Source organism: Kryptolebias marmoratus, linkage group LG19 (genome assembly GCF_001649575.2).
Source record: "Kryptolebias marmoratus isolate JLee-2015 linkage group LG19, ASM164957v2, whole genome shotgun sequence".
Taxonomy (NCBI): domain Eukaryota; kingdom Metazoa; phylum Chordata; class Actinopteri; order Cyprinodontiformes; family Rivulidae; genus Kryptolebias; species Kryptolebias marmoratus.
In genome coordinates, this window is record NC_051448.1 from 231,350 (window position 1) to 255,040 (window position 23,691).

The 23,691-nt window shown below is 45.8% G+C and overlaps 3 protein-coding genes, 1 long non-coding RNA gene and 3 other non-coding genes across 9 annotated transcripts in view; 1 reads left to right on the forward strand and 6 right to left on the reverse strand.

Moving 5' to 3' along the window:
* Positions 1–5,070, reverse strand: part of cnksr3 (cnksr family member 3) — a 27,619-nt gene extending 22,549 nt beyond the window's left edge. For both annotated transcript variants that reach the window (XM_037981564.1, XM_017438274.3), the window contains exons 1-4: positions 4,877–5,070; positions 2,743–2,906; positions 1,603–1,805; positions 88–175 (exon numbers count right to left, since the gene is read on the reverse strand). In XM_037981564.1, the coding sequence (XP_037837492.1) occupies positions 88–175; positions 1,603–1,805; positions 2,743–2,906; positions 4,877–4,928 (507 nt within the window). In that variant the 5' untranslated portion in view covers positions 4,929–5,070. The remainder of the gene's footprint in view (positions 1–87; positions 176–1,602; positions 1,806–2,742; positions 2,907–4,876) is intronic.
* Positions 5,071–5,500: 430 nt separating this feature from the next.
* ndufaf7 (NADH:ubiquinone oxidoreductase complex assembly factor 7) lies at positions 5,501–11,703 on the reverse strand. Of its 2 annotated transcripts, XM_017438275.3 has the most exons (9): positions 11,288–11,702; positions 10,754–10,834; positions 10,560–10,670; positions 9,473–9,686; positions 8,958–9,016; positions 7,234–7,347; positions 6,858–7,001; positions 6,138–6,311; positions 5,501–5,914 (listed from the first exon to the last, which is right to left on the reverse strand). In XM_017438275.3, exons 1-9 carry the CDS (start codon positions 11,540–11,542, stop codon positions 5,693–5,695), a joined length of 1,374 nt encoding a protein of 457 aa, XP_017293764.1. In that variant the 5' UTR covers positions 11,543–11,702; the 3' UTR covers positions 5,501–5,692. The 2 variants fall into 2 exon arrangements, with proteins under 2 accessions (XP_017293764.1, XP_037837493.1); XM_037981565.1 differs by lacking the exon at positions 10,754–10,834 and having other exon boundaries at positions 11,288–11,703.
* A 2,219-nt stretch (positions 11,704–13,922) lies between these two features.
* On the reverse strand, positions 13,923–14,061 carry LOC112451539. Its single transcript, XR_003040373.1, has one exon. It is a non-coding gene; the product is annotated as a small nucleolar RNA SNORA73 family (small nucleolar RNA).
* A 1,352-nt stretch (positions 14,062–15,413) lies between these two features.
* On the reverse strand, positions 15,414–15,630 carry LOC112451538. The gene has a single exon (XR_003040372.1). It is a non-coding gene; the product is annotated as a small nucleolar RNA SNORA73 family (small nucleolar RNA).
* Positions 15,631–17,375: 1,745 nt separating this feature from the next.
* Positions 17,376–17,592, reverse strand: LOC112451540. The gene has a single exon (XR_003040374.1). It is a non-coding gene; the product is annotated as a small nucleolar RNA SNORA73 family (small nucleolar RNA).
* Positions 17,593–17,648: 56 nt separating this feature from the next.
* LOC119617987 lies at positions 17,649–19,161 on the reverse strand. Its single transcript, XR_005234512.1, has 3 exons — positions 19,070–19,161; positions 18,423–18,508; positions 17,649–17,721 (listed from the first exon to the last, which is right to left on the reverse strand). It is a non-coding gene; the product is annotated as an uncharacterized LOC119617987 (long non-coding RNA).
* Positions 19,162–21,275: 2,114 nt separating this feature from the next.
* nkx2.2b (NK2 homeobox 2b) lies at positions 21,276–23,427 on the forward strand. Its single transcript, XM_017438276.3, has 2 exons — positions 21,276–21,603; positions 21,756–23,427. Exons 1-2 carry the CDS (start codon positions 21,465–21,467, stop codon positions 22,250–22,252), a joined length of 636 nt encoding a protein of 211 aa, XP_017293765.1. The 5' UTR covers positions 21,276–21,464; the 3' UTR covers positions 22,253–23,427.
* Positions 23,428–23,691: the final 264 nt, after the last annotated feature.

Genomic DNA, 23,691 nt, shown 5'->3' on the forward strand with positions numbered 1-23,691 from the left:
GACCCTCAGAGAAGAACCACAGACCCTCAGAGAAGAACCACAGACCCTCAGAGAAGAACCACTGACCCTCAGAGAAGAACCACTGACCTTCTGCACGGTTGATGTGAGCTCCAGACACAGCTGGATGATTCTGCTTTTGGTGGACGTGAAGTCATTGGCGTTGGTCAATGGAGTCCTGAGGAACCAGAGGAACCAAATCAATGTATGCTTATAAAACATGTTTGAACATTTTTCAAATGGTTCTGCAGGACTGTGAACTGGAATTGATGGACAGATCTGAAGATCATTTATCAGAACTGTGAAAAGAAATGCTGGTGTAGATTCTCAGTCATCCAGGCCATGGTAAATTAAAAAAAAGTTAAAAAACAAAAACATCTGGACTTCTGTTCTGTAGTTGAAGACATTTCTCTTCTCACTCGAGGAGCTTTCTCAGTTCAGAAATAGAGAGTGTGGAGTTGAGCTTTTACAGCTGAGATGTGATGTAAGCTGGATTGCTTGCAAATTGTTCTCACTCTCCTAACAATAGAGGCTCATTAGGGTCCTTGTTTGTCTGACTCACTGATGAGCCCCTCTGGTCACATGACTGCAGGTGTTGACTGGAGTGAAACTTTTTTAAAAGAAGCCATTTATGTCAAAAAGGAGAAACCAACATTAAACAGAGGAGGAGGTCTCAGATTCCAGCTTTAGGCCTGATCCCCAGTCAGTTTCACTCCAACCAACACCTGCAGTCATGTGACCAGAGGGGCCCATCAGTGAGTCAGACAAACAAGGACCCTAATGAGCCTCTATTGTTAGGAGAGTGAGAACAATTTGCAAGCAATCCAGCTTACATCACATCTCAGCTTTAAAAGCTCAACTCCACACTCTCTATTTCTGAACTGAGAAAGCTCCTCGGGTGAGAAGCGAAACGTCTTCAACTACAGAATAGAAGTCCAGTTGTTTTTGTTTTTTAACTTTTTTTAATGTGAAAAGAAATGTTCTTTCTGAAGATGGACCCCAGTGGAAGTATGCATGATGATGACATGAGAACTTGACCCAAGATGGACCCAAGACACAGCTCAAGAACTCTCCCCATTGAACAGGAACAACAGGACCCATTTCCTGATAGACAGATAAGTTGTGAATGTTTGTCAGGAGAACCAGGATCAGACTGCTACTGATGGATCTGTTTTCAGAGACAACTGTGGGTCCATTACAGCCACCTTCACACCCACTGTGAAGGTCTCCAAACATCACCATCTGAGAGGCACATGACCAGACTGCTCTGTTCCCTCACAAAAACAACTTCAGTTTCGTCTGATTAATTGGGATTCAGGAGAAGAACTTTCAAATGATCAGCTGATCCCCTCAGCAGCTTCTCAAAGATCTGTTGATTTAATTTTAAAGAAACATTCAGATTGGCGGTTATTTTTTGCCAACGGACTCTTTTCAGCTCCTCCTCTCCTGGAGGAGAAACCAAACTGACAGGTTTCTGGCCTGAAGGCTCAGAGGAAGCTGACTGAACCAGAACCAAACATCGACTGAAGAGTAAGACCCCACAGATCTCAGTGAAGGGTGTGGCCGTGCATCGGTTCAGATCATCCATGCAGGTGGGTCATCTACCTGTCGAGCCAGGCCAGCAGACTCTTGGCGGTGGCGATCAGCTGGACCACGGCGCTCAGGAAGTCGTTGGAGGGCTGAATGGAGTTTCTGTTCTGGTAGGACGGGTTCTTCCTGCGCTGTGACACGGCGCTGCTCAGGTTCTGGTGGGAAGTTCTCATCTTCCCTACCAGAGTCCTCAGGTTGTCTGACTCCACACCGTAGTTCTGATAAAGAGAAGAAAAACAGCAACAGATGAGGAAACAAAGCAGCTGGTTACTAAAGACTACATTTCCCATCATGCCCCAGGTCCTGACTGCAGGAGGATCATCAACAGCTTCAATTAAAATCCATCCATCCTTTTCAGGTCTCTGGGAGCTGGTGTCTTTCTCCAGCCATCCCTGTGTGAGAGGCAGGGACACCTGGACAGGTCTCCCTCACAGGGACACCTGGACAGGTCTCCAGTCCCTCACAGGGACACCTGGACAGGTCTCCATCACAGAGACACCTGGACAGGTCTCCATCACAGAGACACCTGGACAGGTCTCCCTCACAGGGACACCTGCACAGGTCTCCCTCACAGGGACACCTGGACAGGTCTCCATCACAGAGACACCTGGACAGGTCTCCCTTACAGAGACACCTGGACAGGTCTCCCTCACAGGGACACACAGAGACAACCATTCCCCCTCTCACCCACACTGAGGGACAGTTCTGTCTCCAGGGATCCTAACCTGCAGGGTTCTGGTCTGTGGGAGGAAACCGGAGCACCTGGAGTAAACCCAGGTGAGCTCAGGGAGGACAGGTGAACTCCACCCAGAAAGGTCAAAGGTCAGGAAGCGAACCTGCAGCCTTCTTCCTGGGAGGGGACAGCTTTAACCACTGCACCACTGTGCCGCCCTTCATCAAGTGAAATAAATTTTGAAGATAAAAAAATATGCTTGTTTCAGGAAAAGGGAGGAGTCTGATAAGTGGGTGGATCTGGCAAATGGGAGGGGTCACTTTGGCTTATGGGAGGAGTTTTACTTGTGTGAGGTCTCTAACAAATGGGAGGAGTCTCTGTCTAACAGGTGGGAGGAGTCTCTCCAACAGGTGAAGTCCTTCTCAGAGGTCTAACCTGTTCCTGATGATTTCTGAATCTGTGAGATGCAAACTTTTACTGACCAGAGCACAGAGCAGATCCACGGCCTCCAGAACCAGCTCCTGGTGTCCGACCCGAGTCACGCCCAGACCCTGCAGGTCCTGGTAGGAGATCTTAAGCAGCTTTTCCCCGTCGACCTGCTGCTGCTGGAAGGACGGGACGTACTGCTGCAGACAGTCCTCCAGCCCTGAGACCCAAAAACAGAACTTTGAGAACCTGAGCAGAATCTACAGACACACCTTTAACCTGCAGAGTTAATCCGTTTGGATTCGCTGTGAGCGTTCATGTTTACTGCAGTGAATCTTCGTTCAGTTTTGAGTCGTGAACTTTGACCTTTAACCCTCTAACTGAGGCTCTGGGGTTTTGGACAGTCTGACCTCTGACCTTGGGGTGGTTCTAAAACCTGCTGAGGGTCACACGGGGTGGTTTTGTTCCTGATGGGTGAACGTGCTGAAATGAAACAAACTCTGCATAAATTCATGGTAGAACCAGAACCGGTTGTCAGGAACAGGTCTGAGGGTTCTGCTGCAGGTTCTGTAGCAGTCCAAATCAAACAGAACCTTTTACACCAACTTAACAGAACAAAACCACATGGATCCAGCAAACTCTGCAGAACAAAGCAGGACGGAAGGTTTGCTTTCTGGTGATCAAACACAAAGATGGAGTTTGAACACAAAAACAAATACTGAACCCTGACCCGGCCCAACCCGAGGTGGGGGACTGCAGCCAAAATCAAAAAAAAAGAACTTCCTTAGACGGACTTACAGAACGAAACCAACAGGAAGCAGCTGAGTTCACAGAACCACTCACAGGTTCAGTCCAGCTTCTTCAGGTTCAAAGGTGAAGCGACTCTGCTCAGGGTTCTGGAGTCCGACAAACAGAACAATGATCCCAAACACAGCAGAACGGTCCAGAACCAGAACCTCAGAGAGCTGAAGCAACGCTGCAAAGAAGAGTGGGCCACAGCTCCTCCACAACCAGGAAGCCGCTGAGAGTTCTGCAGCTGGAGGAGGTTCTGATTGTGCCTCTGAAGTGGGGAACGTGTTGGTGTTCCTGCACCTGTCGGAGAACCTGAAGAATGTGGATCTGTCTGAACACGTCCCAGATTCACTCAGACCAGATTTTATCGCAGTTAAACGCTGGATCCATTTTCATCAGAACCACCTTCAGAACGAGATGCTGATTCTGCTGAGTGTTCAGGTTCTGGTTCTGCTCAGGTAGTTAAAGAACCTGTGATCAGTGAGAAGATTAATTCAGCTTTCCTGATCTGTCTGCCGGTTTGTTCGGACCCAGAATTCTCCAACCATCTGCAACCGTTTGTCAGAGGTGACAGAACCGCCTCCTCAGGAAACAGGTCCGACCCGTTTCTGCTTAAATAACTCACTGATGAAGACGAGCGTTCGATCACCAGTCTGAACTATGAGGCCTGTTCAACCTGTGGGTCCCCCTGGTCCTGCAGCAGGTCCTCCAGGTCTTGTGGGTCCCCCTGGACCTGCAGCGGGTCCTCCTGGTCCCAGTGGGTCCCCCTGGACCTGCAGCAGGACCTCCAGGTCTTGTGGGTCCCCCTGGACCTGCAGCAGGACCTCCAGGTCTTGTGGGTCCCCCTGGACCTGCAGCAGGTCCTCCAGGTCTTGTCGGTCCCCCTGGACCTGCAGCAGGAGCTCCAGGTCTTGTGGGTCCCCCTGGACCTGCAGCAGGTCCTCCAGGTCTTGTCGGTCCCCCTGGACCTGCAGCAGGAGCTCCAGGTCTTGTGGGTCCCCCTGGACCTGCAGCAGGTCCTCCAGGTCTTGTGGGCCCCCCTGGTCTTGTGGGTCCACCTAAGTGGTTTTACATTTTTCTCTTGTCTAACTTAGTTTGAAATCTTTTAGCTGTAAACAAACAATATGATTGAGTAAAAAAACATGGAAATAAAACAAATTAATGAGTAAACAAACTCTGCCGTAAACAATGTTAGTAAGTAAACAAAATAACACTAAAGTAAAGAAAACAAAGTTAATAAAAACAATAAGTTTTTAGTTATTATTTTTTCAAAATAAACAACAAATCCAGAAAACTTTCACATCTCCTAAAGTCCGGTTCACCGGGTTCCCGGTCCCAGTTCTGGTTCTGGTTCCCTGTAACCAGCACACTAGAACCGAACTGGGTTCGGATCCTCACCTCTCATCCAGTCCAGAACCTGCTGGGGAGTCCACTGACTCACAGCCTCCATGTTATCCGGACTGAAAGTAGAACCTCCGCCGATATTCGGACAGAACCGGAGCCGGACCGGAGTCCAGCTGAAGTAAACCGGGCCCGGTCAGAACCGAACCCGCAGTCCCGTCACTCTCAGAGCAACTGAACAAACTGCGCGCGGCCTGGGTGTCAGGTTACCGGATGGACACGCCCCTTATTCCTCTGGTCCAATCAGAGAAGCGCGTCTCAGTGCTGCCACCTGGTGGACAGCCTGAGAATCACATCAGGTTTATATTTACCTTGTTCTTGATTATTTATCAATCATTAATCACATAGATAAAATTTTATTGTTGTAATTATTTTTTCTTTTCAAACAGTTTTATTTGAATTATACTTTGTCTTTATTCCCCTATTGCAATTACTGGGTTTAACTGGAATTTTGTTTCATTTTCTGATTAAAGACGGAGGAGAAACAATTTCACCTGCTGCTTTATGTTTAACCTCATCCAGAAACAAAAGAACAAACAGTTTTTATTTTTAATGATTTAGAAAATTTAAAGATTTTTTTCAGGCAGTAAAACAGTAGAAAGTAAAAAACTGGAACAAATGTTTGATTTTTGCTGTTTATGAATTTATTTTAGAAATATTCATTTGTTTGTAGAAACAGAAAATGTTTTGGATCCATGAATGTTCTTTAGAATAACGCGTACATCTTTTAAAGCAGCATCCGTTCTGTCCGTCCTGTTTGCTCTCGTTTCTGACCTGCTGATGATCCATTCTGAAGATGCGACTCGGTTTGGTTCAGGAGAAGCAGAGCTCGGTGAAGCCAGCCACAGGCAGCGGCGCCGAGCTCTTCTTCTTCAGCTTTAGGCCCTCGGGTATTTCGGGCAGGGCCAGGCGGCTGGGATGCAGCAGGCCGAAGAAGTGGAAGCGCTCCCCCATCTTGGCGGGGTTGGTCAGCATGTCGTAGCTGCTGGTCAACTGTTTCCTGATGGACGGATTGCTGCAGTTCCTCAGGAGAACCTACAGAACCACAGGAGATGTTTTGGCTCAATGTTCAGTTCTACAAACAATAAATGCTGGGATCAGAGAAGTGTATGAACGAAACTGAATGAATCATTTTGCATTTTCTGATCTAAAGTCATCATCCACACGGACAGAACCGATCTAAAGTCATCCTAAAGCAGGATCATTATTAAAGGATGGACTGTCTCCATCACCCAGCTGTCAGGTGACCCACACTCACCTGCATGCGCGCGTCGATGCCCATGTTCTTCAGGAACATCCTCTGAGTGACAGGTCCCAGACAGGACACACCCTCTCCAGCCATCCTCCGCAGGAAGCTGAAATCCACATCGGCAGTGAGGTCGGCTGAACCGGGAGACGACAGGACGTCATGGAGCTGGTGACCCTTAAAACTCTGACCCACGAGTAGAAACAACAAGTCAGATGCAAGAATCAAACAAGTCAAACAGAAACTGCAACTCAAAAACCAACAGGTCAAAGAGAAACAAAAGAAAAATCAGGAATATCTAAACTGTTTTTAGTTTTTTGACTTTGTAAACAAAGTAATGTTCCTTATTCATGTCCATCCATCCATCAATCCACTTTCTTTCCCCCTTCTCCTCTCCAGGTCTCAGGGAGCTGGTGCCTGTCTGTGTGAGAAGCAGGGACACCTGGACAGGTCACAAGTCCTCCATGGGGACACAGAGAGACAGACAAGACAAACAACCATTCACCCTCTCACCCCCACTGAGGGACACCAGTGATCCTAACCTGCATGGTTCTGGTCTGTGGGAGGAAACCATGTTCATTCAAGTTAGGAGAAAAATTCAATCAGAACAACAAAAACAACAGAATTAACTCATTTTGGTCTTTAAACAGGAGCCCTGTAGCAGAACTGGATGGAGTTCAGGATTCGTTGTTTAAGTCTAAAGACAAAGAAAAAGAAAACAAGTCTTCAAACCCTGAACGTGTCCGTCTTGGTTCCATCATGGCCGTAGTCAGCAATCAGCGCTGCTCCACCGTCCTCTACAATCCGCCGGGCCAGCTGTTGGACAATGACTCCGCCTTCTGCACACACCTCCACGTGAACCCGCCTCTCATTGGCCTGAACACACAGGCGTGTTTCAATAGTCACCTTTTATCTCAGGTTCTGGAAACACACAGCAGCCTGATGGAGGGTCAGACTGACATCACCGTCATGTTCAGAAGCTGGAAAAATTCTTTTACTTTTACAATAATCCTGTTAGCATGTTGTTGACTTTTATTGGTCATCAGTTTACCTGAGTCTTTTGGGGCCCAATAAATCGTCCACGTGAGCCATGTGATCAGGTACCCACCTGTATGAGTGTGGACGAGGCAAGAGTCGGAGCCGGCGCCACGGCAAACCTCAGCTTCTCTGGATCATCAGGATGGATGTCCACCAAAACCTCCCTCCAACCATTTTCTGTCCTCTAACAAGGAGATGGGTTCAGGTCAAGAAAAGTCTGAATTTAGTCTTGATTTCCTCTGATCCACAGAGTCAGATTTATACAAACAGGTTCAAATACACCCATACCGCCCACTAATATTCTGTTCAATTTCCCTGAGCAATCAACCCACACACTTTTAATCCAGCTGATGTCGGAGCTTTGAGAAGGTCCAGAAGCTTCATGTCAGCCTGATTCATCCAATCAGGAGCCGGTTCAGACGATTCATCCAATCAGGAGCCGGTTCAGAAGATTCATCCAATCAGGAGCCGGTTCAGACGATTCATCCAATCAGGAGCCGGTTCAGAAGATTCATCCAATCAGGAGCCGGTTCAGACGATTCATCCAATCAGGAGCCGGTTCAGAAGATTCATCCAATCAGGAGCCGGTTCAGACGATTCATCCAATCAGGAGCCGGTTCAGAAGATTCATCCAATCAGGAGCCGGTTCAGACGATTCATCCAATCAGGAGCCGGTTCAGAAGATTCATCCAATCAGGAGCCGGTTCAGACGATTCATCCAATCAGGAGCCGGTTCAGAAGATTCATCCAATCAGGAGCCGGTTCAGACGATTCATCCAATCAGGAGCCGGTTCAGAAGATTCATCCAATCAGGAGCCGGTTCAGACGATTCATCCAATCAGGAGCCGGTTCAGAAGATTCATCCAATCAGGAGCCGGTTCAGACGATTCATCCAATCAGGAGCCGGTTCAGAAGATTCATCCAATCAGGAGCCGGTTCAGACGATTCATCCAATCAGGAGCCGGTTCAGAAGATTCATCCAATCAGGAGCCGGTTCAGACGATTCATCCAATCAGGAGCCGGTTCAGAAGATTCATCCAATCAGGAGCCGGTTCAGACGATTCATCCAATCAGGAGCCGGTTCTGATGTGTGTTAGTTCTGTTGGATCCAACTTTGTCCAAGATTCAAGTGTCCAGCTTTTGATTTGAGGTGAAGTTGAAGAGTTTTGATGTAGTCGTCCTTCATTTTTTCATCCACTTTGTAACACAGCATGATGCTCCCACCACCATGCCCGGCTGCTTGTACAGGGTTTTTAAGTATGACTCATCCAAACGTCCTTATTGTCTTTGTGTCCAAACAGTTCAATCTTCGTCTTGTCTGACCATCAAACTTGTCTCCAGAATACATTTGTCTTGTCCATGTGGACAGCTGCAGGTCCACATGGACAAGACAGTCCATGGTGATGTAAAACTGTCTTCACTGGTGGACAGGGACACTGGTGTTCCAGCAGGTTCCAGTCCATGGCAGGCTTGGTTCCTGGGTTGTTCCTGAACATCAGAACCAACTTCCTTCCATCTGAAGGGAGCAGATGAGTGCTGTCAAACACATCCTAGGGAAACTGTCTGCTGCAGTCAGTCATGATCACTAACAGGAAGTTAACAGGCCTTTTCAAAGTAAGACCTTTTAGAACCTTCAGTTTCACTTATTAACAGATTTAGGTGAATGTTTGGCTCTATTTGAGCCTGTATGTAAAATTTAGAACCTGTGTGGATCAGAGAGAAATAAATTCAAACTTGTTTTTAAAAATCATTAAAATAGTTTGTTATAATTCGACCCTGGAAGAAGAATCTCACCTGGAACTTGTGGATGGGCAGAGCATCAAAGAACTCGTGAGCAACAAAGATGCTGAAATCTGAAAACAGGAACAACTCTGTTAGAGTGAAATAAACCCCAGAGGGCCCGCAGGGCCCGGAGGCCCCGGAACTCCACAGGCCCTGGAGACCCCGCAGGCCCCGGAGGCCCAAGAGACTCCGGAGGCCCCACGGCCCCACAGGCCCCAAAGGCCCCGCAGACCCCGCAGGCCCCGGAGACCCCAGAGGCCCCGGAGACCCCAGAGGCCCCGGAGACCCCAGAGGCCCAGGAGGCCCCAGAGACCCGGGAGGCCCCACAGGCCCTAGAGGCCCCGGAGGCCCCAGAGGCCCGGGAGGCCGGGAGTTTGACGCTCCTGTCTGTCAGCGTGTGCTGAAGACGACTCAGAGTTTCAGCTCTAGATCTATAAACTCAGTGAGTCGCATACATGAAGAAAAATGTTCAGTTTAAATCCAGGGTCATCAGTTTGGACCCAACCTCAGCTTCCTGCTGCATTTACCTGCGGGGACATCTTCTAACCGGCGGTACCAGAACACTGGCAGCCCAGTGGCAGTTTCACCGCGGCGGTAAACCAGGTCGTCCTCGCTCTCAGCCTCCTGGCTGCAGGTTCCTGTCAGGTTTTGAGCCTGGACTTGACTTAGAGCCGGACTCACTTCCACCAGGTGAAGCGACACAGAGGCTCCGCCCACAACCGACTGCAGCTGACTGAACACCTGCAAAGAAACATGAACACATCACTGGAGGCGGAGCTAGGAGGGGACAGAGACAGAAGCCCCTTCTACCTCTGGACCCAAAAAGGGCAGGAACCCGTCGAGTGGGACCAGCAGGGATGGAGGGTGGATTGGACAGGGTCAGCAGGGGCGGGACTAACAGGGGGAGGGGCCAAAAGGGGTGGGGTCAGAAGCTAATGTCATGGTTTGATAAAAATCACTGCAGATTCATCCATCCATCCTGGACAGGTCTCCAGTCCCTCACAGGGACACCCGGACAGGTCTCCAGTCCCTCACAGGGACAGCTGGACACGTCTCCTGTCCCTCACAGGGACACCCGGACAGGTCTTCTGTCCCTCACAGGGACACCCGGACAGGTCTTCTGTCCCTCACAGGGACATCCGGACAGGTCTCCTGTCCCTCACAGGGACACCCGGACAGGTCTCCAGTCCCTCACAGGGACACCCGGACAGGTGTCCTGTCCCTCACAGGGACACCCGGACAGGTCTCCTGTCCCTCACAGGGACACCCGGACAGGTCTCCAGTCCCTTACAGGGACACCTGGACAGGTGTCCTGTCCCTCACAGGGACACACAGAGACAACCATTCCCCCTCTCACCCACACCGAGGGACAGTTCAGTCTCCAGGGATCCTAACCTGCAGGGTTCTGTTCTGTGGGAGGAAACCGGAGCACCTGGAGTAAACCCAGGTGAGCTCAGGGAGGACAGGTGAACTCCACCCAGAAAGGTCAAAGGTCAGCGGAGAGGAAAACATCCTCTGATCCAAACAAACAATCATCAAATGTTCTCCTGTTATCTCCCACCTTTGTAGTTGATTTGACAGAATAAATTTCAGGTTTCAGTTTCAGGTTCTTACTCTGAGGATATCGGCAGCCAGCGAGCCTTTTCCTGGTCCAAGTTCTACCAGCTGCAGCCGTCGGGGTCGACCCGCTCCCATCCACTCACTGAGGATCCAAACTCCCAACAGCTGGAGGAGCAGAAACACACACCGAACACTGCAGGGTTATTCAGAGGTCATCATGTTCAGAAACATCAGGGGAGGAGCCTAACCTCTCCGAACACCTGGCTGATCTCAGGTGAAGTGATGAAATCTCCATCCGGACCCAACATGTTGTTCCTCACATAATAACCCTGCAACAGAACACAGATCGGACCGAGCAACTAAATCATTGTCAGGATCTAAGTCGGTGGTGCCCAGTCCAGGTCCTGCAGGCTAGAGATCACACGTGTCAGACTCCGCCCCTCGGGGGCCGCTCTCCTGCATGTTTTAGATGTATCCTTCTGCTGAATCAGGTGTGTTGGAGCAGAAACACCTAAAACTCCCAGGACAGCGGCCCTCAAGGCCTGGAGTCTGACACCCCTGCTCCTCAGCAGATCTTCAGGTTCTGCAAAACCCTGGTCATCCCTCAGTCCTTCAGATCAGGTGAGTCTGAGCAGAGGAACACCTGGAACCTGCACGGTGGTGGACACCACTGATTCAAATAATCAAAAACTGAAAATAAAATGGAGACTGGTCTGAAGTTACAGAACAGGAATGAGAAGAGCTTTAATCCGGACTCGGACCTGGTCTCAGGGGTCACCTACCATCACAGGGTTGGTCAGAACCTCCTTCATGTACTCGGCCACAGAAATAGGACCTGTGGCTTGGATCTTGGAGCTCAGGTGTTTGAGCAGGGACGGGCGGGGCTTCCGGTCTGATGAAGAGGTGCAGAAGATCCTGGACTCAGCTGGTCTCCTTCTCAGGATGTCCAGGTGCTTGACCCGCACGAGGAACATACCTGCTGCAGGTGAGCTGACAGGTTGAAGGAAGACTCTGCAGATCTTCATCTTCCTCATCATCCTCAGAGTCCGGTTCGGTCCGGACGGGCAGAAACGACACTGAACTTCAAATGTTGATTTCAACTTTAAAAATCTTTAAATCCTAAACAGTTACAGTGTTGTTCTGAAAACAAGCTAGGAGCTAACCCTAACCGGAAACAGTTCTTCTTCTGTGGTTTAAGACCCGACAGCGCCACCTGCTGGACAGAAAGCAGGCGTCAATATGAAACCAAACAACTATTACAGTGAAAGAAATACAAATAAAAAGATAAAAATAAGATGAACATTTCTCTCTATGTAATGGTGTCTGGTCCTGTTCTGTTCACAGAGGACCACACTAACCACTGATCCACTGTGCTGCTCTCATCAGGGAAATCCAGAGATCTTAAAGATTGACTTTTTCTTGCTATTAATGAATGTATGACCAGGAAATCTCTAACGCCTCCAATGAACCAGCAGCTAACGACTCAGTGGGAAGAATAAAACACCTCGATGATTCAAGACCGGTCACTTTACTGAATGTGGATTCATAACAGCTTTCTAACAGACGGAGGCTATAACTCAAAAAAATGATCTCTTCATAATAATATCCAATCGTTGCTAGATGTCCTGGACTACAGAGACAAGACGGACGATGATGAATTTTATTTTTGGATTTCTTTTAACAAAGTCAGCTGGCAGATGATACAACCCTTCTTAAAAATAGTCCCAGAAGTTATCACACTTTTTTGCATCTAAATGGAAATAAATGTGAATTTAGGGCAATCCCTGACCTTCCACTGGTGTCCCTGTTAAAGACGATGTCAGACACTTAGAAATCAATTTATCCAAGGATGTGGAGCATAGAGAAAAGAATAACTTTGAGAATGTGCTGACAAAAAACAATCCAAGTTGAGTATAAGGTCTCTGAAGGATTATTTACCTGACATATTCTCTGAATATACCTCAGAAGATAATTAAATTACTCAACCAAAATAATTTATTTGGAGGAATAGACATAACAGGAAACACAGGCGGTCTAAATGACACTGATGGTTTATTAAACATTTTTGCACATTTTCCCTTCAAAACTCTTTTCCAACTTTGGCAGTCGGTATTAATTTCCTATTGAAATGTGAATCTGATCTATCCAGTTTCATGAACAAGTCCTCCATTATTGGAAAATAAACAATTTCCTCCCCTCACAATACACAACAGTAGATATATTCTGAATAAAAAGAAGTCCTGCTTTTCTAAAGACTGGCTGGAACAGGGATATGGTTGTTCTTACATCGAATGGACAGAGACAACATAAATATCGTCCAGCAGTGCAGTGATGGGAACACAAACACTTATTATATATATTATTATACACAGTGATGACAGCTGTCTGTCCATTCAAAGCTGTATGTTTGTTTTAGGTTTTCAGATTTATATTATCCAGAGAACGTTTTCCATCACTCCTGAAAGTTTATTGAAGATTCACATCTGCAAATCTTAACTTAAACCTTAACTTTCCTATCCAAGCCAAAGAGCTCCATCTCTAAAATAATATTTATCCCTGTGGGGATTTACTGAACTCTAAATTTAACATTGGGGAGAATAAGTTAACTTTTTGTACTAGATATAAAAACAAACCTTTTCTTTTCCTGAAATATTTTGGGAACTTTTCTAATTGGGGGGGAATAAACAATTTAGAGATTTGTTATGTTTGGTGTCACATTGAAGGATCGAGTTCCTTTTAAATAATTTATTTTGGTTCATAAATGTAATCCAGACGCTGTTCCTCAGCATGTTGGCCTTTTTAAGAGATTCTTCAAGTTAGTATCATTTAATGTGGCTCATGTTACCATTTATTGCTTTTTGTTTAAACCTACTTTCATTCCTACCTGTTTCATGCTTCTGATCCAAGACCAGTTTAATTTTACTGCACTGACAGATTTCTGAACAAATTTTATTTTTCCTTACAGAAAAAAAAAAAAATTTTAATTCTCTTATATTTTGGTTTTTCTGTTCCAAAACATTTTAATCTTCAGCTGTTTTCTCCAACAGGTTTTAATGTTTCATGGAGACGGGATCAGCTCTGAAAAGCTCCTAGGGGTCAAAGGTCAAACATATCCAGCTGATTGTCACACAGACACATCAATCAAACTTCAGTTTGACCTGAAGGCGGCGCTACAGTGAATCAGCCAACAGGAGTTCTAGTATTAAAATGTTTTCATCTCATCATCATCATCCTCATGAAGAAGCACCAGGAGACAGTCAACAACATTTATTCTGTCCGGTACATTTACAGCTGGAATTCTGGGAATTCAAACACCACATCTTTTCCTGTGAGCTTCTTGTAGACTCCAGAGAAGGTCTCCACCTGAAACATCAGAACATCAGTTTGAGGACAGTTCTAGCTTTACTCCAACAAAGAATCTGTGTCCTGCATGGTTTAGCTCCCCAGTAACGGCCCCAAAGGACTCTGGGAAGATGTAGGAATATACAGGACGCTGGTCCTCTCCAGCANGGAAACACAGGCGGTCTAAATGACACTGATGGTTTATTAAACATTTTTGCACATTTTCCCTTCAAAACTCTTTTCCAACTTTGGCAGTCGGTATTAATTTCCTATTGAAATGTGAATCTGATCTATCCAGTTTCATGAACAAGTCCTCCATTATTGGAAAATAAACAATTTCCTCCCCTCACAATACACAACAGTAGATATATTCTGAATAAAAAGAAGTCCTGCTTTTCTAAAGACTGGCTGGAACAGGGATATGGTTGTTCTTACATCGAATGGACAGAGACAACATAAATATCGTCCAGCAGTGCAGTGATGGGAACACAAACACTTATTATATATATTATTATACACAGTGATGACAGCTGTCTGTCCATTCAAAGCTGTATGTTTGTTTTAGGTTTTCAGATTTATATTATCCAGAGAACGTTTTCCATCACTCCTGAAAGTTTATTGAAGATTCACATCTGCAAATCTTAACTTAAACCTTAACTTTCCTATCCAAGCCAAAGAGCTCCATCTCTAAAATAATATTTATCCCTGTGGGGATTTACTGAACTCTAAATTTAACATTGGGGAGAATAAGTTAACTTTTTGTACTAGATATAAAAACAAACCTTTTCTTTTCCTGAAATATTTTGGGAACTTTTCTAATTGGGGGGGAATAAACAATTTAGAGATTTGTTATGTTTGGTGTCACATTGAAGGATCGAGTTCCTTTTAAATAATTTATTTTGGTTCATAAATGTAATCCAGACGCTGTTCCTCAGCATGTTGGCCTTTTTAAGAGATTCTTCAAGTTAGTATCATTTAATGTGGCTCATGTTACCATTTATTGCTTTTTGTTTAAACCTACTTTCATTCCTACCTGTTTCATGCTTCTGATCCAAGACCAGTTTAATTTTACTGCACTGACAGATTTCTGAACAAATTTTATTTTTCCTTACAGAAAAAAAAAAAAATTTTAATTCTCTTATATTTTGGTTTTTCTGTTCCAAAACATTTTAATCTTCAGCTGTTTTCTCCAACAGGTTTTAATGTTTCATGGAGACGGGATCAGCTCTGAAAAGCTCCTAGGGGTCAAAGGTCAAACATATCCAGCTGATTGTCACACAGACACATCAATCAAACTTCAGTTTGACCTGAAGGCGGCGCTACAGTGAATCAGCCAACAGGAGTTCTAGTATTAAAATGTTTTCATCTCATCATCATCATCCTCATGAAGAAGCACCAGGAGACAGTCAACAACATTTATTCTGTCCGGTACATTTACAGCTGGAATTCTGGGAATTCAAACACCACATCTTTTCCTGTGAGCTTCTTGTAGACTCCAGAGAAGGTCTCCACCTGAAACATCAGAACATCAGTTTGAGGACAGTTCTAGCTTTACTCCAACAAAGAATCTGTGTCCTGCATGGTTTAGCTCCCCAGTAACGGCCCCAAAGGACTCTGGGAAGATGTAGGAATATACAGGACGCTGGTCCTCTCCAGCAGCAGCCGGGGACGCAGCTTTCTGTCCGACGCCGTGGAACGGGACTGTACGTCTCAGCTCAGAGCTACGCTCCCATACGCCACCAGGACAGAGCCAGGAGACATGTCTCCTGGATGTCCACGTCGAAGGACAGGGCCAGGACAGAGCCGGGAGACGCATCGCCTGGGTGTCCACGTCAGGACAGAGCCAGGAGACACGTCTCCTACATGTCCACCTCAGACAATAAATTAATGGATAAAAGAGTAAAAACAATTTGAACTTTGATTCTTTTTGTTATTCATTTTATTTCTTGCCTGGTTTCGGTCCTTGAACATCTTTATTTTAGTTTGTAATAAAATGAAATGAATATTAATGTCTTTCTTTGGTTTAGGATGAGCTTTACCATCTTTTCTTCTGAGCCAATCATGAGTTCACCTGTTTTTATGATTTGTTTGTTATCGACACTTTCCAGGTTTTACACACAAACATTCTGCTGCAGCTCAATAAAATCCAAATATGGTGAAAAAGCTGAATATTTCTGGTCAATCGTTTCAGAAAGTGAAACTCATGGAGCCATTAAGAGTGAAAACATTCAAGCCTTTCTTTGTAATGTTGATGCTTATGGCTTACAGATAAACACCTCCCAATGGTTTCCCTGAGCCTCCAAACGGCCTCAGCTGGGTCAGTAGGCTTCACAATCATGGGGAAGTCCGTCCCTGACACCACAGGAGGTCACTGCTGGAGAAGCTGCATCCAAACAGTCGCAGAAAGAGAAGGTGCAGCAGAGACGGGCGCTTCACGAGGAGCGGACCGAGGCTGGAGTCAGCGCATCAGAACCCCCACATACAGACGGGTTCCTCAAGTCAAGCCAGTCCCGAACCCGAGACTACGTCAGAAACGTCTTACCCAGGCCGAGGACAAAAAGAACTGCACTGTTGCTCTGTGGTCCAAAGTCCTCTTTTTACAGATGAAAGGACATTTTGCATTTCATTCAGAAATGAAGCTTCCAGAGTTTAGGAGGAGCAGCGAGGCCCAGAATCCTGGCTGCTTGGGGTTCAGCAGGAAGTTTCCAGTCAGGGACGATTTGAGGTGCCAGGACGTTTCAGAGCACTTCATGCCTCCTCCTGCTGATTTCATTTTGCAGCAGGACTCGGTACCGGCCCACACTACCAAAGACACCAAAAACGTGTACAGTGACGGCAGCGTTACTCCCCTGACCTGAACCCCATACAGAATCTATGGGCCGGTGGTAAGAGGAAGGTGCAGATGACCCGAAGGCTATCAAACCTGAACACGTCAGCAGAACCACAGGCCGATCGCCGCAACCAAGTACTGAAATCAACGTGCTTTTCAGAAGCTGACATTTGTTTTATGTAATGTTTTAAATTTCTTGAGACACTGAGTTTTGGGTTTTCATTATCTGTAAGCCATAATCAAAGTTACAAGAAATAAAGGCTTAAAATGTTTCACTTTCTGAAATGACAAAGATATCCTAACTGTCTGAGGAGCAGCTGAATATAATGTTCTAGACTTAAACATTTATTAAAACTGCATATTTCAACATCTGCAAGTATATAAAACTGATTTAAAACGAGGAAACTTAAAGAAAGTTTAACGGCTCATTTCATAAACTGTTTATCACATTCAGTCAGATCTGTACCAACAAACATTTCTGACTAAAACTGAAGCTTTTCTAAGCGCAGCCTGATAAAACTCACTTACCTCCTGGGACGCTTTTGCTTATTCTTTGTGCGACTTTTCCTGGTGGGTTTGGGCAGAATTCTCCTCTGAAACGCATCATTAATATTAATTACCAGCTACAAACAAAAACAAACAGTTGGGATCTTTCCACAGTAGTTTTCAGACAACATCAGCTGAAAGCCGATGTCCATTACTGTGTCCTGCATGGTTTAGCTCCCCAGTAACGGCCCCAAAGGACTCTGGGAAGATGTAGGAATATACAGGACGCTGGTCCTCTCCAGCAGCAGCCGGGGACGCAGCTTTCTGTCCGACGCCGTGGAACGGGACTGTACGTCTCAGCTCAGAGCTACGCTCCCATACGCCACCAGGACAGAGCCAGGAGACATGTCTCCTGGATGTCCACGTCGAAGGACTGACCAACACCATCCTGTTAGAACTATTACACAGGCGTAATAAGTGTCTCACCTTCGCTGCTGTGATGTTCAGCTCTCTCAGCTGAGCCTTCAGGTCAGAATTCATCTCCAGCTCGAGCAGAGCCTGAATGGAAACACATCAGGCTTTTACACAGAAATCTGTCTGTAACCTTTATTCAAAGAAAAACCCACAAAAGTCTCTGAAATAACCTGAAACTGACAAGAAGAACTAATAAAAACCAACTGATGAAGCTGTCCTCGACACGAAAAGATGGATCCTTCACAGAATGATTTGTTGCTCAACCTTTTGAGTCGATTGCTACAGTCAGGTGACTTCTGTACCTCTGAGCCTTTTGCACCTGTCCACATGTCCTCAGGTGTTCTGGTCTAGCTCTCAGATCTGAAGGGCTCCTCCAGATGTTTCAGCTCCAACCACAGATGTTCAACAGGATTTAGATCCGGGTTCAGGAGGACACTTCAGACCAGAACCAGTGTTCGGTTCGGACACATTTTTAGCTGTGAGGTTTGGGTCATTATCGTGTTAGACCCATGACTCTGAGCAGCACATCTGACTCCAGAAAGCCTTGAAAATAATTTTAGCTGAACCAAAATTCCAAAGCAATGATTGATTTTCAAAAATCTTTTTATTTTTAAACTTTTGTCAGTTTCAGGTTCTTTCAGTAACCTCTGTAGGGTCGGTATCATGTTTCCAGACAAACCAGCTTATAATTTAAAATGCATACATTATCTGATCCATCCAGCTTTTGACATAAGAACACAGTAATTCTCCAACAGCAGATTCCAGGTGGACGCAGGTGTTCTTACCTGAGAGATCCCAGACTCAAACTCATCTGGCTTCTCGCCGTTGGGTTTGACGATCTTGGCGCTGGTACTGAACATGGCCTCTGTCTCTGTGAAGATAAATAAGGTTTAAGAACTGGTTCGGTTCTTCACACAGGACTCGTCGATTCTGGACCAGCTACTTCATGCCGAACCACCAGGTTGACATGAAAAACTTAGGACAATCAGCCAAAACTAGACCTGGTTCCAGCTGTGAATAAAACCTGAACCCTCAGACCAACATGAGGACCCCTGGTCCAGCTTCAGGCTGAATAAGTTCAGGTTCGGGGCTAAATAACGTTTCCGAGCCTGTCGATAAGCTCGGTTCGGACTGTCCTGTCAAACCAGCATCAGCTATCAGCGGTGAAAAGTTTTTATTTTTCTCCATCAGCCTCTCCTGAAGTGACTGAAAGAACACACGGCCGGCCGAGCTAGCTGCTAAAGCTAACACCAAACCTTCCGCTGAGCCGCTTCAAATACAGACATCAGAGCGCCATCCGCAAACAAACACTGCATAATCTAAGGTATCAAAGTCCAAATGGGATTATTTGTGCACGAATTTCACAATTAAACAGCTTTAAATGACTTTTTACTGTCCAAAATGATCGGTTATGAAAAACTGCGCGACATACCTCTGTGAATGACGGCCAAGGAAGAGACCGGAACATCGCGAGAGCTAAATTAATCCAATCAGAGCGCCGCGTTTTACTGTCGCGAGAGTTGCTGGAGCCGACGTCATTGCGTAGTGACGTCGGCTCCAAAGCTTTTTTTTTCAAACTTTATTTAACATTTTACAATGCAAAACAAAAGGTACCATCCTTTACAAATAAATATTTGCATTACAAAGAGCGATTTATGGCACAAAAACAAAAAATTATACATATATATGTATATACACATTTTTAACAAAATAAGCCAACGGCCAGAATTTATGAAAAGCATTTAGAAAAAAGTAAAAACTAAAAAGGGCATTATTCAAGAAAGTTGAAATTAGTCAAAAAATGAAAAAAAAAACAACATTCCAGCATTTTTTTTCTTTTACAAAACCGATTTTGCATAAGATTTTAGTTCATTTTTCTAGTCAGTCATATTGGGCCTACATCTGAAAAAACAACATTTATGTAAATAATATTTTCCCAGTATAATTAGGTTGTTGATACCATATTCATTAGTACCAAGCTTATTGAATACCCCAAACTGGATTTCTTTTAAAGTGAAAGCAGGTAGTTGAATTTCTTTGGATTGGATCCACATCTGAAAATCAAGCCAAAACCTCTGAACTATCATGCACTCAAAGAAAAGATGATCCAAGTTCTCACTTTCTGTCTCCCAAAAGCTGCAGTTCCCAATGTCCATCTTAAATTTTGTTCTTCAAAATTCTTTAGTTGGATAATTACTATTTATAATTTTAAACTGCATTTCCTTTGCTTTGGGTGGGACCGGTGATGATATAAAATTAATCCTTATCTTTTTTATGTCCTCTTCCCTAAAATCTTTGAGAATATATTTCCTCCTAACTAGATTAGGAGAATAGTAATGTTGTATATGTCTTCTCAGAAATTTATTGTTACATCAATAGTCAGAGAAGGGAACCCCATCGATACAGAGTTGTTTCAGATTAGGAGTCATATTAGAGTATAATATGTCTTGTCTAACCATAGATTGAAAAGATGATGGGATCGCGTTTAAGCTTTGGTTATATTTTTTCTTTGTGCAATGTATTTTAAATTTTTCACAGAATTCCCGATGTAGTAGAAAATTCCCTTCAATGTCTATAAAATGGTCAACAGCCCAAACTTCTTTTGAGTACCATCCATCAATAAATATCAGAATATACCTATTATTCCACATCGGGGTATTATGAGGTGTAAAATTAGTTTCCAATAAAGAAGAACCTGTTTATGAAAATCTGCTCAACTAAAATCTCAAGCTGAAGTCCTCCTATATGACCAAACTGAAAGATTATTATTTATAAAAAAAACTTTAACCATTTGAGTTTCCGTTCCAAAGCTCTATAGTCCGGAACCAAGATTCTGACCCGGAATCTTGGATTTCTTGTGTTTTCTACCTGTAAAAACTCATTATTTGTTAATTTACCTGTAAATAACGGATCTGTTTGTTTGTTTACCTGTAAATAACGGATCTGTTTACCTGGCACAGCTGTTTTCTGGCTGCAGTTCCTCCTCTGGCCGGCAGGTGGCGCGCTGAGCTCACAGGTGAAGTTGATGAAACGTTTGATTGTTTTCTTTTAATTTTAATCATTGAAATTAAAATTCTCTTCAGATTCTGAAAAAAAGATTTTGAACATTAAAAATAATTTAAATAACATTTAAATTAATGGTTTTAATAAATAAACTGTTTAATGTTAAAAACTCTGCCGAATAAGTTCGAACCGAGTCCCGGTTCCGAAGGTTTGGACTTTGGATCAGATTATACATCTTTGGTTTGATTTGAAATCAAATTAAAGCTTTCCGTTTTTGTGGAAATCCTTTTTTTTTTTCCTGGTTCGTTTAAGGATCCAAACGAACCAAAGTTCTGGTCTCGCGGGTTAAAAAAAAATCAAATAGTCGAAGTTTTATTTTAGTTTTAATATAAAACAAACAAACAAACAAACAAACAAAGTGCTTTTTTAAATTCTCTTTAAACTGGATCAGGAGTTCTGGTTCTGTTGGACCCAGCACCGCAGGTCCGGCTCTCTCTCCTCCCTCAGACTCTCGGCCCGCCTCCATCCTGACCTTCAGGCTTTAAAAGGACCCGGACCGTTTGGACCCGGACCAACTCGACCCGGACCGTCTGAACCCGGACCGTCTGGACCCGGACCGTCTGGACCCGGACCAACTGGACCCGGACCGTCTGAACCCGGACCAACTCGACCCGGACCGTCTGGACCCGGACCAACTCGACCCGGATCGCCTGAAGGATTCAGCATCATGATGGATCAGAACCGGTTTCCTCCCGTCTGACCGTCCGTCCCGAACCCTGACCCGGAACTTTCCCTCCTGCGGTTCTGGTCCTCACTCTGGTGCCATGCCGTCCGGAACCACCCCACGAACCGGTTTTTCTGTGCGGGACATCTTGGATCTTCCGAACCCGACCGGGACCGAGGTGCAGAACTCCAAAAAAGTTCCGGAGCCGAACAGCTGGATCAGCTGGAGCCGCGGAACCGGTAAGAGTTCTGTTTGTCCGAACTTTTGGTTCTGTATAGATTTTTAATTTGTGACAGTAAGAAACACTGTAGAACCGGACCGGTACCACATTTCTGTCCGAACCTCTTCTGTTGGGTTCTGTCGGTAACCTGATGACTTGTTCTGTCCTCAGAGTCCGGTTCGGAGCAGAAACCAGACGAACTCTGCTCGAACAGATCCCGGGTCGGTTCGGCCCAGAAGAACCGCGGCAGGAAGAGGCGCGTGCTGTTCTCCAAGGCTCAGACCTTCGAACTGGAGCGGCGGTTCCGACAGCAGCGGTACCTGTCGGTTCCGGAGCGGGAGCACCTGGCGGCTCTGATCCACCTCACCCCGAACCAGGTCAAGATCTGGTTTCAGAACCACCGCTATAAGATGAAGCGGGCCCGAACCGAACGGCGCCAGGAGCTGCAGCTGCTGCCGAACCGGGTCACCAACCAGGTTCTGATGCGGGACGGGAGGCCCTGCGAACCGCTCCGGTCCGGACTCAGGTTCGGGATCAGCCTGCCTCTGTGCGCCTACACCCCGCTGCTGCACCCTGCCTGCGGTTCGGAACCGAACGGACCGAACGGACCGAACGGACCGTCCGGACCGCAGCAGCACCTGGCCCACTTTTACCCGTGGAGCTGGTGAGACCAGAACCAGAACCTTAAGTAAAGGTCAAAAAAAAAAAAACTTTGATCAAATGTTTGTTTGGTTCTGGTTCCGTTGGGTCCAAAACATCCTTTCGGCAGCTGAAATTCTTCCAGAACTTTCTGGACCTGATGGACGGGTTTTGTCTTCTCTCTTAACTAAAACAACCGAACTGAACCGAACCGGACCGGCTCGGGTCAGCTGCTTGTTGTTTACTCTGTATTGTGTTTATGGTACTGACCCGTGACCCGGTTTGGATGAACTAACAAAGGTATTTAAAACTGAACCCTTTTGGACCCGGTTCTGCTCGGTTTCATGAGACTTTTTTAAATTACTGTTTTTATTAATTCAATATTTTATTTGATGTTTTTCAGAATAATTTTAATTTATTATTAAATTAACATAAAGAAGACAGTGGTGCAGCGGTTAAAGCTGTCCCCTCCCAGGAAGAAGGCTGCAGGTTCGCTTCCTGACCTTTGACCTTTCTGGGTGGAGTTCATCTGTCCTCCCTGAGCTCACCTGGGTTTCCTCCAGGTGCTCCGGTTTCCTCCCACAGAACAGAACCCTGCAGGAGACGGAACTGTCCCTCAGTGTGGGTGAGAGGGGGAATGGTTGTCTCTGTGTGTCCCTGTGAGGGACAGGAGACCTGTCCAGGTGTCCCTGTGATGGAGACCTGTCCAGGTGTCCCCCCTCTCCCTCAGGGACAGCTGGAGACAGACACCTGGACAGTGACCTGGAGGAGAAGTGGGGGAAGAAAGTTGATAAACGGATAAAAGAAAAGTTTTGATTTTGAAACAATTTTTAATTTTTAGTTTTAATTAAAAACAAACATCTTTAATTGGATTGTTTTATAAAATGTAAAATAAAACCAAAATGATTTATAAACATATTTTATTCACAGTGGAACAGGAAACACATCAGATGTTGGAACAATTTAAAAAAAAGAAATCTACTCCTGGGGGGGATGCCGGTCAGACCTGGGTCTGCTGGGAACATCTGTCCCTCGTCAGAAGGAGCTTTGAACACGTCCCGGGGAGACGGGGGAGACGGGGGACATGGAGTCTGAGTGGCCCGTGTTCCGGGTCTCTCCTGTTGAGGCAGCAGACCGGAGCTGTGGCTGCAGGGTTGTTGGTGGCTGTCGCTGCGGCAACCCTCGAACCCGCTGGTGGACACCAGGGGATGCTGTCAGGCTGAAGGAGTCCTGCCGGGTCTTTTTGGTGAGGATGCCTCCTGGACGCCTCCCTGGTGAGGTGTTCTGGGCACGTCCCACCGGGAGGACACCCAGAGGAAGACCCAGGACACCCAGGAGAAGACCCAGGACACCCAGGACACCCAGGGGAAGACCCAGGACACCCAGGAGAAGACCCAGGACACCCAGGGGAAGACCCAGGACACCCAGGGGAAGACCCAGGACACCCAGGGGAAGACCCAGGACACCC